At 41.2% G+C, this 12,500-nt stretch overlaps 3 protein-coding genes across 6 annotated transcripts in view; 2 read left to right on the top strand and 1 right to left on the bottom strand.

The window, feature by feature from the left end:
• The window catches only part of LOC137982612 (uncharacterized), an 11,651-nt gene extending 8,158 nt beyond the window's left edge, over positions 1-3,493 (top strand). For all 4 annotated transcript variants that reach the window (XM_068829736.1, XM_068829737.1, XM_068829739.1 and 1 more), the window contains exon 2: positions 223-3,493. In XM_068829736.1, coding sequence (XP_068685837.1) covers positions 253-1,695 — 1,443 coding nt within the window. In that variant the 5' untranslated portion in view covers positions 223-252 and the 3' untranslated portion in view covers positions 1,696-3,493. The remainder of the gene's footprint in view (positions 1-222) is intronic.
• Positions 3,494-4,227: 734 nt separating this feature from the next.
• Positions 4,228-12,500, bottom strand: part of LOC137984108 (elongation factor G, mitochondrial-like) — a 15,620-nt gene continuing 7,347 nt past the window's right edge. Inside the window, exons 4-10 of the mRNA XM_068831316.1 lie at positions 11,050-11,142; positions 9,993-10,068; positions 8,224-8,295; positions 8,020-8,093; positions 6,290-6,376; positions 5,663-5,716; positions 4,228-5,274 (exon numbers count right to left, since the gene is read on the bottom strand). Coding sequence (XP_068687417.1) covers positions 5,158-5,274; positions 5,663-5,716; positions 6,290-6,376; positions 8,020-8,093; positions 8,224-8,295; positions 9,993-10,068; positions 11,050-11,139 — 570 coding nt within the window. The 5' untranslated portion in view covers positions 11,140-11,142 and the 3' untranslated portion in view covers positions 4,228-5,157. The remainder of the gene's footprint in view (positions 5,275-5,662; positions 5,717-6,289; positions 6,377-8,019; positions 8,094-8,223; positions 8,296-9,992; positions 10,069-11,049; positions 11,143-12,500) is intronic.
• On the top strand, positions 9,121-9,714 carry LOC137983449 (thiopurine S-methyltransferase-like). The gene has a single exon (XM_068830633.1). It carries the CDS (start codon positions 9,121-9,123, stop codon positions 9,712-9,714), a length of 594 nt encoding a protein of 197 aa, XP_068686734.1.

Here is a 12,500-nt window from a genome sequence, read left to right as displayed (position 1 = left end):
GTCGATATATTTTCAATTTTCCTTTTAACGGTCGTCCTTAAGACCATTTTAATTCGTGGATAGTTGCTACACAACTTTTATCCTTAATAACTGAGAAGAAATCCCGAAATGATTGCAATGAAGAGAAGTTGTATTCTCAGATGACATTCTCGGTGTTGCTTTAACAGACCAACATTTCCCACAAGGATGCTAACTACAGCTTGGTTTTTCTACTTCGTTTAGGTCCAAGATTTAAAACTACAGTCAAAGTAAATGGCTTCTAGGAGAAGAAGATTCATTTCGGCAAAATGTGTCAAGTGGATCAAAGTCTCTATGCTCGTTGAAGTGGTAATTGTCGTTGTGAATATTTTGTTTATTGAAACTGAGACACCTTCGACCCGAATTGTTGACATAATTTTTCTGCCATTGCCAAATGGAAAAGGAGACGCAATCACGTCTAAGAATACTCTGTCTTGGAAAACTCTACCGGAGCCAGTCTCGACCCATTCGACTCAGTCGAGCCAGACTGACCCTGCAAAGCTCTACATTGAACCGAAACTGAAAGAATCATGCGCAGAAAGGATAACAGAGATGGATCACGGGATAGTACTTTTCAAAAACGTCTCTATACGACCGAAGCTCGCAAGAGCCAAAGTCCTTGAGACGCGGATGGAGCGTCCTCAAGAAGAAGACGAACTCTTTAAGTTAGACAAAGGCTTCTTCACCATGTATTGCGGCCCTGATTTTGAAGCAGCTAAAATGAAGCTTCACAAATCACATAAAAGCGACGCCTTAACGTCGTGGGTGTTGGCCTTCGAGGCAGTAAGCCCTTCAGTTTTACGGCTACAAGAAGAGAACAAGACATTTCAGGCCGGCCAGTATTTGGCCGCACAAAGGGCTGAATATGCCAATGTCTATTGGACAGTAATTGACCTCCTGGACATTTTCATTACAGCGGATCTTTTGGGTGTGACACCAGATAAGCTTAATATTATTCTCATGGACGCTCACCCTCCAACTCAACTGGATCCGTTTTGGAGTGTCTTGTTTCAAAAGTTAATAAGACTTGGCGTGGACGACAATCTAACCAAGTTCAGTAACGTTGTATTCGAAAGGCTCACGTGGAGGTATCCGCGAATGAATTGCCCTCTATTAAACCATGGCCTCAAATCCTACCATCTCATTCAACCATTTCGAAAATTTGTCTTGAAGCGATTTGACATACCATCGGAATCCCATCAACGAAACTGCAGCACGCTCAAATTACACGTTCTGGTCAATTTCAGGCGGAACTACCAAAGTCATCCCAGGAATCTTGACGGCACCGTCGATCGAAAAATTACCAACGAAAACGACGTCTTGAAAGATATTAATACCACTTTTCCAGGTATAACCCTCACCGCTTCTCAACTAGACGCCCTGCCGTTGAAAAAACAGTTAGAACTTGTTGCTTCGGCGGACATTTTCTTTGGCATGCATGGAGCTGCACACGCCTATCCGATCTTTATGCCACCAGGTGGAGCTGTAGTCGAAATGTTTAATTTTAATTCAGGTAATTGGCACATGGGAAAAATAGCTACACTCGCAGGGCATTCCCACGTTACGTGGACGCTGACTGATCAGGGAGCGTATAACACTGTGAATAGGACGACAACGATCCCCAAGGGGATTCCCTCGGACCTAATACGGAAGGCAATAAAGAACATTTGCGGTTGATCAGTGGGGCGAACAAAACATTTGCTAGCGATTCTGTTTAAATTGGCCCGAGCTTCAACGAAGTTCTCGTACTTGTTGTAAATGATCTCTCAACCTGATACAAAGAATCAAGCAACTTATATCAAGTACTAGACTGAGCGTCCGACCCTTCATCGACTACAGGTTGTTACAGGTTCCTGTTTATTTCAATGTTCAAAGTTCAGGATTTGATTCGTTAAAGTCCCCTTTTCCCTAAGTGGCTTTCATTACACTGATCAAATCTCAGGGTTTCATCCTCAGACTCAAAGTTAGAACGACTTTGTACATAACATAACAGAACATGTAGATACAGATCAACTTGGCAATTGGTGGAATCCCACAACAGTTTTACCGTGTCATTCTCTGTGACCCCATTAGGGCTGTGTTTGTACCACTTGTCGCCTAAGGTATCGTGTCTCTTCTTATAATCCTCAGTGCTTTTAATTAGGATTTAATTGTGCAGGGTTTGAATAGTTTTTTTACAACTTAGATAAGGTTTTATGATTTTTTGTATATTTAAATAAGGGTTCTACTGTAATTTATTAGCTGATGTAATTTATATATTTTATAATTGTTATGCGCATTTGATCATATGTATATGGAATTTGCGCACTACAAGTATTAAACTATTATTATTATTATTATTATTATTATTATTATTATTATTATTATTATTCTGAGCAAGCTTACTGCACCCAAACATAATATGTTCCAACTAGTTTACCTAAATGGTAGGAATGCTGCTGAGGGGTAGGGAGATGTTCAATTATGCTTGCGGTAATTTAATGACGGTTCGTGTATGGAATTGAAGGGCGATTTTAACAGGCCTCACAAAACGTAGACCCCCAAACTGGACCCCACTCGAGAAAACAAAGAAAACAATGCTTTGCATGTTTGAGGATACGAGCATGTACTTCTTGAGAAGGTTTTAATAAGTGCAGTGCACTATGATTCATGTGACTGGTTGAAACTATATACTTTGCCCTTGAGTAGACTTCCAATCGTAAGTGGGATCCGTGTCTGGCTTAAAAAGGTAAGTTGCGATAAAAATAACTAGGCATCAGTCAATTTCTGAGGAAACGATACAACATAAAATAGTCCCTGAGATGTGGTTAAACCCAGAAAGATTGAAATAAGATTGAAAAGGGAATAGATTAACATTGGCATCGAGCACGTTGATCATTTCCAAGTTCACTGCAACTTGAAGCGTGAAGTGCTGTGGTTATTAGTCCCATATATAGGCAGCCCAAGTTCGCGTCACTAGAGAGAGTGTAATAATTAATTCCTAGTGGGAAGATGACCTTTGAGTGCAAGCGGTGTTGCGTTACAGGCAGCCGTTGAGAATTTAAACGCGTTATAAGACTTTGTATGGAAAATAAAATACCGTCGATAACAAAGCCTAAAAAACGCTCAATTTAACGTTCATTCAATAAAATGAATAAAAAGGACTCACCTCTGGTGTATTCTTGTGCCTTTTGGGGCTTATTTTACCGTTTCGGGAATTCCTTGTTTTCACTGTTTTAAGACGAAGTCAAGGCTGCACACAAAGATTTCGACGGTAGTCAGCTCAGAGGCGGTTTGCGCCTCGAAGATCCATCCAAGCCGCGATTTTTTCACGCAAAGCTAAAGCCCCATCATTTTCGAACCTCGGTGAATGTTTCGTCGTCAAAAATCCCCACGCACTTGGCTGGAAATGAGGATTTTCTGCTTCCGATTCCACGATAGCCGATGAATTTAACAGCTGCTGATAACCGAAGTGGACACGGAACTTGGGTCCGAGGTCAAATTAACTCCACCCGATGAGGTACAGTCATTTCATGTACAACTCTTACCCCATCCCCACAGCGGCACTCGTAACCATGGAGCTGTTCGAGAAGCCGCTGTCCGAGTGGGGATGGGGTAAGTGTTGCACATGAAGTAACTGTACCTCATCGGGTGGAGTTAATTTGACCTCGGACCCAAGCTCCGTGACCACTTCGGTTATCAGCAGCTGTTTGCCGGATAGTTTGCGGTCGGACAAACCAAATCAAAATTACTACCTTGCTACGGATTAAAAATGATGGAAAAATGAGAAACATCGCTATTTGCCGATCAAGGAATATTCCGAATTTCCCTAAGATGTAGCGGTTAACTCTGTTTTCTTAAACCCCTTGTTCCTCGTTCCGAGAATGTTTTCTGTGTTATTGTAAAAAAAAAAAAAATAGTGATGAGTTCCTCATTCAAAGACGAAACGAAAATTACATTTGGTGACTAATAATTTACCATTAATGGAAGAAAACTATTTGAGCAGATAAGGGTAACAAATAGGATTATCAAGTTTATTAAGAGTAGATGCAGGAAAGTTGCGCATTTTGTATCACCGCAGAAATGACTAAATTGCTTTGTCATTTAGTTGTCTGTTTATCAGTTAACCTCTGGACCCTAGAGTAAGCGACCCGCAAATGGCAAGTGGAGTTCCATCGAGGTTCCGAAATAATAGTTAGCTGGCCCTAAGACAAGCAATGCGCAAACAAATATTGTCAGGTTTGCATATATTTCATCTCTCTTATTCTCCTCACTGTTCTTGCGCTTACGATGAAATAGAAACAGTAAACGCACAATGAGAAAACCCATCAGTTGTCAGAGCAACGAACAATTAAAAAAAAAACTAAGTTCTCCAAAAATTGAGTCATAAAACTGTGATTGCTCGTAAGATGCTTAAGCCAGTTTTAACATTTTCAGGAACCCAGACTAATCTGCCGAATTTCCGTGTGCCGCGCGCGAGAAAAAAACCTCTGGTATCCAGGGTACTGGCGGTAGTGTTTGCGCGGAGAATGGGGAGAAGCACCCTACCCATTCTCCGCGCGGCTTCGCCGATCGTTACTTTGCCTCTCGCGCCAACAAAACCGCCAGCTATGCAGGCAACACAACTGTTTCAGGTAACAATTGGAAAATTTTAAGGTGGCTCTAAACCGATCCAGATTTTTCTTGTTAATTCGCAGAGAGTTTTATCTTAGCTTGCTACTCACTTCCGGTAACAACAAATGGGGGCACTGCTTTCGTTTTTGAGATATAATCGTTCAAAGACAAAATATAAAGTGTTTTAAGATTATTCTATTGTTGCTATTGTAACCTTTAAAGTCTCATTACGGAGTGCAACTTGTTAAGCAATTATTTTTGTTTCGTTTGTTACCACAGCATTACCAACACGTGAAACAGTATTCTAGAGTCAATCCTTCGAATAGGACATGCCCTTGGAATTGTTGAAAGATGCATGGTAGTCCATTCCACGAAAAACCATCAAAACATGGACATCCACATCCTCGAAACAAGTGGTACTACCTTTTCGCTTAAGAGTTTGTGTGACAAGGCGTTGAGCGACATTCAAAGCTCACCAACAAAAGCAGAAAGCGTTAGCAGGATTTTGTGACGAATTCCTCTATGAAGAGAGACAAAGACCTTTCGTTATCTTGATTTGGCCTTTTTGAGTCTTTCTAGATCGAACTTCTCCATGAGTTCCGCTTGCACTTGCTGCGATGCGGCCATGTATCTGCTGTACTCCATTGCAAATTCTCCTTTGCCCTGGACAGGTACAAGAAACGTGATTATTGTTCAGAAAAAAAACCAAGGAGAATGAAGACTGAGCTATCAATTTACTACTGGCTATTATATAATCCAAGACAAAATGGTCGGCACACTATCCACTTCCTTCTCCACATCTAAACAAATTCTATCCATGAGGTAAATTCTCTTGTTGCGGACCCGCCCCCCCCCCCCCCCTCCTCCCACCAAACAATGTTGACGGATATCTCGGTTATTCCTTTGTAAACAACATTGTTTTGGGTTGGGGCGGGGGAAGGGGGAATTGTTGCAACCTCGTCCCCAGGGCTTTCGGCGAAGAAAAACCCTGGGAACGAAGTTGGTATTGTTGGGCCTTTGTAGTAGTTGTCGAAATGGACAACACGTTTACCTGTGTCTGAGATCGTAACTCTGTCGAATATCCGAACATGTCATTAAGAGGGACCTGATGGAAAAAGAAGAAGAGAATTTGAGTGAAGATCCAAAGAAGCTTTGGAGGATTTTAAGATTGTCAACTAGATTGCAAAAATCTAATTTGAAAACCCAACGAAAACAATAACCTCACGGGAATGTGTAGGTTGCGAACTTTCTCTTTTTATTAAATTTCAATTTAGTTTCTCTCAGGGTGGGTGCCATAGGGTTGATTATTTAATGATCAACGATAAAAGTTCAAATTCAGTTAAATACTAGTTTATACTAAGTTTATAAGAATGTGACCTTTAAAATTAGCGTTGCTCAACCAAACAAGACAAAGCGCCGGAAGAACAATCAACAAAATAAGAGTAGATGGAATACGAATCATATATTGCTGAATTCTGGCAAACATTTTGCCAGCATAAAGATGCAAGTAGCTTACTTGCGAGGAGCAATTTGGGTGACCGAACAGACTTCATGACGAGCTCGTTTCTTCAACACCCGTAGCTTGTGACTAAGCACAAACCGAAGCAATTAAATTTCAGTAACGACAAGACAACAAGCAAATCACAATGGCGAATCTCAATTTCAAACTTAGCCTCACATCAGCGTAGATTGTGACGTATCCTTCCGCAGCGTCTGTGCCGGTGATCATACCGTGCCTGCGGTTTAGTCCACCTATGACAGCACCCTAAACAAGGAGTTCAAGGCAAATAAAGCTTCAATCATCGACAAAACTCTTGGGATAAACTCCGGCTTGAACATCATTTCACATGCACTCACAAAACTCTATTAGCCCCCCTCCCCCCACCCCTCTACCCTCTACTCCATACCAATGTTGATAATGTGGTGCAAAATACCGTACAAGCCATTGGATTAAGGGGAGGGGAAAGTAGGGAATTAGCATTTTATAGAGTTTTTTCAAGATTGTAGTGCTTTAGTGACAAGCCCCTCCCCTTCAACTTCGGTCAAACCGTCTGGCGTGACACGGAAAGGGAGACAAGACCCTCTTGACCACGCGAAGTTCGGGCGCCTATCCTAGCGCAAATGTTCCTTTAACGTCACACTTGACAGAATGAGCGAAAGAAAGACTGCTCGTTGTCTTAGCCTGCACTACTATATCAATCATAGAGATTGCTTTTCTCAGTATACCATCCTAATTGGCTCACAAAATCTCGGTTACCAGCTGGTACATTGCCGTATGATCACGCTATAAGTGCTGACAAACTGAAAAAGTTGTGGCGGGAAAACATTTAGAATCCTAACTCTCGAGCTTGTTTGATATGAGCTTGGTCAAAAGGCATTGTTTAACACTTGTTTAATCGCTCTGGCGAGGAGCTAACGCTCGAAACTTTATCAACTCGTTTGATAAAACCAAATTGTCGAGAGACTTGTTAGAGCCAACTCGGTGATGCGCGCTTCGTTGGCTCTCTACCACCTCATGTCTTAAAGGCGTGCTTGTGAAACTGAAGAAGCCTCTACCTTCTTGACTAAACCATTGTTGAAAAAGAACAATCCTAATGCTTCATTCTCGTAGTACGCCTTAATTTTGGCAAAATATCCCAGTTCATTTGCAGGACAAGTTTTTGATTGTTTGTTCACTCAGTTGTAAAGATAAAGGAAATGAAATGCACGGTCAGTTTTGATAGAAGCCACAATGGGTCTCGTTGCTCTAGAGGCAAACTACCATTTATTGACAAATTTTCTCAGTTGATGCAGCATTGGTACAGCATTGGCACAGCATTGGTACAGCATTGGTACAGCATTGGTACAGCATTGCACCGGCATCGCAGAGGTGATGGGTTCGTATCTCGTTAAAGCCACCACAGTGAATTTTTGCAGGACGGTGTCTTTAAGATATAATTTCTCAAATTATCTAGAGAAGTGCGAGAATCACTTCTCTCTTTTTTCTATAAACTCTCACTTCAAATATACATCTATTTCAATTAACAAATTGTCCAGGATTCGGTTCCCGCTCTGATACTAGCCATTAGGGAGCTTAAGCAGGCGCGTTTTTGAGACGCGGACGGCAACCGGAAGTGAGCTTTTTCCCCCTTAACTTGTCTTCACACAGCCACATTTACAAAGCTAAATATCGTTTCTCTATTAGAGATTATTAGTGTAAAAACACCACTGTCCTGACACGCGAAATTTTCTCTTCCGGTTGCCGTCCGCGTCTCAAAAACGGGCGTGCTTAAGCTCCCTAATAAAAAAATTAGTCTTCGATGACGCGTGAGCTTCTGACACCAATTAACAAATAGAATAGAGTAGAATCGAATGGAACTGAACGGAATCGAATGGACTGGGCTGGACTGGACGGGAATAGAATCTTACCTGAAACTCTTGAGGAATGTTGACTTCGACTGACATGATCGGTTCCAAAATAAGAGGGGTGGCTTTCGGGAAAGCTGTAACAGAATAAAGTTCCAAAAACCTAATTACGTTTTGCTTCATAGAACAAACTTCTTCTGACGTATTCTCCTCAAATCCTCCCCCCCGCCCCTATCCTCTACCGCTCCCCCACAAATATCTGCCTACCTTCTCTCATGGTAGCTCCAATGGCAGCTAACTTGAAGGCAAGTTCACTTGAATCAACTCCGTGGGCAGCTCCTGCAGAGAATAGAGCATCTTTTAGACGATGTTAGAGAAAGTAAAGCATATAGGTCATTGGGCCGAGGAAGTTATTATACAGGGCCCGGTTGTTCGAAAGCCGATTAACGCTAATCCCAGATTAAAAATTGACCAAGGAGTTTATTTCTCTACTCCCAAATGCTGTTCAACGCTGATATTCAGCACAACTTTACAATAGAAGAAGTCAATCTTGAAAAACAAAAATAAGCAAAAGAAACTTTCACCAAAAAGTTGAAAAAATGAAACAAACGTTTACGCTAATCCTGGATTAAGTTAATCGGCTTTCGAACAACTGGGCCCAGGTTGTTAAAAAGTACTATGAAATTTATTGAATAACCCAATAATACAATGCTTATACAAGGTTTATTCTTGCAGAGCAAATTTCTTGTTTAGAAAATGACCTGTCCCTCTGAAGAAGAAGAAGCCTCCTTCGACACAAACATGGCGCTTTCAGGTCAAATAACACTCCTTGGCCTTTTCCCCAATCTTTTTTAAGATTTATAAAGAACAGGCTGATACCGAAGGTGAAACAGCGAAGAAATTCATGAAAGCGGCAACAAATTAAAAATAAATTTCTTTTTTCAAGCTTTCTCAATACATGACTTCCCGTAAGCATGCAAACTAAACGAATCGTTACAAAATGGTACTTTTTTTTAAGAATTAGCACTCTCTGTCAAGGAAATTTTCACAAAAGCTTCTCTTGCACAGAAGAATATTTATGTTCATTAACTATGGCGAATCATTCCCATCAGCCTTTGCCATCGCAAATCAACTGGGAAACTGGGAACGAAATCATTGAACAACATGGCGCCAAAAGCAAACAAGAGAAACGATAGCGTCCCGCAGACGAAGAAAACAGAAAACAAACGTGAAGACCCAGAGTATATAAAAACGGTTGATCCTATTTTAATGAAACACATCCGAGAGTTGACTGCAGGGCGCAGCAATCTTCGCATATTTGTGCCGATGTGCGGAAAGACGCACGATATCTTATGGTTAGCTGAACAAGGTCACACCATCACTGGTGCTGAGATGAATCCTCGCTATATCAGAGCGTTTTTCCGCGATGCTGAGCTAGAATACAAGCTCCGGTCAGAACAGATCACGCCGAAGACGAAGTTTAATATCTACGACGCAAATGATAAAGATATTACGTTGTATCAATGTGATATCTTTGATTTATTGGTGAATATTCTAGGACAGTTCGACGCTATCTGGGACCAGTCCTCGCTTCCAGTCATCAACGAGATGGGAGCGAAACGACTCAAGGAGTACACAAACGTAATGCAAGCACTTTTGAAACCTGAAGGCCGACACATGGTTGAAGTTTGTAAACATGGGGCAAACTTCGTGTTACTTTGTCGAAAAAGGACGAAGACGTACGTAAAGACAGCTTAATAACTTCTAATAACCATAAAAGACTTCTCGGGAAAATTTGTCATCCATTATAAACATTCACTTTAAGAAGTGTTAAAACTTTGCCAAGACACCTGGATTTCCATTATTTTGAATATCGCTTGCATTAACACATGACTTTCTGTTTGGGTCATTCAATATGAGTAGGTAAGCAAGTCACACAGGGAACTATTCTGACTCGAAGATGGATGGGTTTTGCCGCGGTAATGGTGTCTCAAAAATGGAGGTGTTCAGCAGCAAATAAACAAGGAGAAACTTACCGTCTTCAAGGATGAAACGAATTCCTGCCAACTTGTGACCCGTGATAAGACCGCGTTCGCAGACCTCTTGGAAACCCTGTAAATTCAACAGCAAAGTTATAAGATGCGGTTGTACGGGGTACTTTTACCGCTGTAATTGAACCTTTTACCACGGGAAACTGCATTTAGTGCGTGTGACTGAAATTTCACAAGGTAAATTTCCTGTGGTAAATTTGCATGGATACACAAAAAAGATCAGACGAAGCGCCCATGACATTTAACGTGGTAAGTTCGAAGGATGTTTTGATGCCCGAGGTACAAGAGCCAATCACGATGCTGATGAACTTGTGATTAAATTTCCCGCCAATGGAATGCGTGACATTTCTTTTTACCTCTATAATCTTCGTAACGTGTGACCGCTGGTTAACACGGTATACTAAAAGCCAAGTATGAAGCACCGCGGGATAATTTACCGTGGAAAATGGCATTTACCATGGTTTGTGTAACGGCACCTATTGTTTGAAAGAATTTCAAGGGATTTTCGATTGAGCTGGTTTTTGCATTTCCACACGCAGTGCTTGTCACATTTTCTACCAATCAGAAGCAGACATGAGAAAAACAAATTTTGATTTGCTAGCTGCCGTTTTCCCGCGCTTGACGCGGCTGTGCAATAAGATTTTCCCGCCCTTAACACCGGCTAAGTATATCCTATTTTAGTTTTGATTGGTTCTTTCTCTGTTTCTGTTGTAATCGGCCTTAGTAATTAGAGAGATTTCACATTGCGTTTACGTGAAACAGAAAACGGCAAGCAATACCTTTATTCTATCTTTTTTCGCCTTTTTTTAAAGTGGCTCGAATTCTGTCGCTAACAGGCGCTAAATAACCGGAAATCAGTCAAGTTTCCTTGCCTTTTTGGAAAACGCAAATGCCAGCCTTACTTTCGCCGTTTGCCGTAAACGAATTGCTCCCTATTGCTTCGGCTTTGCTCTGCGACAATAGATTGAAAACCACTTTAGAAATAACACTGTTAGGAGTGCTAAAGATAGAGAATGCCGGCAGTACAACTGGGAAACGTTACCTTCTCTATCGAGGGAATGAAGTTCTTGGGGATATTCATGCCCACTGTGGCGTCCACAAAGTCGATCTCTGTGATTTTATCTTCGGGCATCGGCTGCAAATGAATCGGACAGAGTTCTGAGAAACTCGCTGGAGAACTTGTATGCAAAAAGAGGGGTGACAAGTAACCGATTGTATCTAGCCTTATATAACGTGTCTTTGTGGTTCATAATTTTGGAAAACATTCTCCTTATGTAATTTTTTTTTTTTACAATCTCAGGGAAAGAGCTCCTCAAATCGCGACAATGAAAAGAGAGGTTGAAGAATCAGCAGTCAAAACTCCACTACGACAGCTGCCACCAAGGAAGTGCAAAAAGTAGAGGCCAATATGTTGTGCACTTTCTGTGGACTTGAAATCATTAACCTTGCCTCATCGTTCAATGCGCTCAGTACGCATGCGCTAGCTACAGGTTTAAATCCCGCGTTCACCATTGGCTGGATTCGTTTTCGCTGGTTCTCAATTCACCTCTACAAAGCTGTTTAAATTGCCAACTTTGCTACGCATTATGAACATTCACTTTAAGAAGAGCTTAAACTTTGATTGCATGACGACGTCTTTTCTGTCTGGGTCATTCTACAGTTTCACGGCATTGCAAGTTGTGGCGCAAGCAGTAGTAAATTTTACGGTTTCTTACTGACCCAGATGATGTTCATTAATCACAGAGAGTATTAAAGCAAATCCCACTGAACTGACTGAGGCCCAAATTTGGTGGAAGACACTGAAAATATCGAATTTAGTTTTGACCATCGAATTTATTGTAAGGGCGGAACATTTTATCCTACGCACGAGTTGTCACAACCATAGTTACAACACACGAGTTATCTATTCACATGCATTAGGTTCGTATCACAAAGGAAATGATTGCAAAAGGAAGTAAGTCCACCTTTATGGCATTGTTTCTGTTTCTTACATCAATGCTTTCCATTGTTTCAATAACAATGGAATTTAATGGGCTGACGTGACAGTTTGCCCATGCGCAGAGACATGAAACCCTCCCTTTAAAATATAGATTCAAATGACTTCCCATCCAGCTGTATTGCCTGGTCTGAAATTGTCTACATGGTGTATTCTCGATGTTGTAAAGTGTTATGAAAGCAATGGTGAATGTTACCCCGTTAAATCATAGCGTCATGATGAGATGAAAAAAGAACAACAACAACACAAGTTGTCATGACATTTATCAAAGTAAACATCATTACCATGACAACAGCGAGAATGCACCATTTTGACAATTCCAATCCTATAGCAGTATAACGGGACGGTTGCCAACTTTAACCTTATTGCATATTCTTAAGATGTTGTCAGTAATTTGTATAATAATAGTCGACAATATCTTCGTCCAGAATCTATGACCAGATCTAAGAACTTCGGCAAGAATCTACGACAAGCATGGTCGCAGGTTGAAACATGCA

The sequence above is a fragment of the Montipora foliosa genome, chromosome 13 (assembly GCF_036669935.1).
Source record: "Montipora foliosa isolate CH-2021 chromosome 13, ASM3666993v2, whole genome shotgun sequence".
NCBI lineage: Eukaryota > Metazoa > Cnidaria > Anthozoa > Scleractinia > Acroporidae > Montipora > Montipora foliosa.
This window is presented reverse-complemented; position numbering and strand designations above follow the sequence as displayed.

Excerpts from the sequence above, each read along its gene's own strand:
- LOC137983449 (XM_068830633.1), top strand. The coding sequence starts at position 9,121 with ATGGCGCCAAAAGCAAACAAGAGAAACGATAGCGTCCCGCAGACGAAG.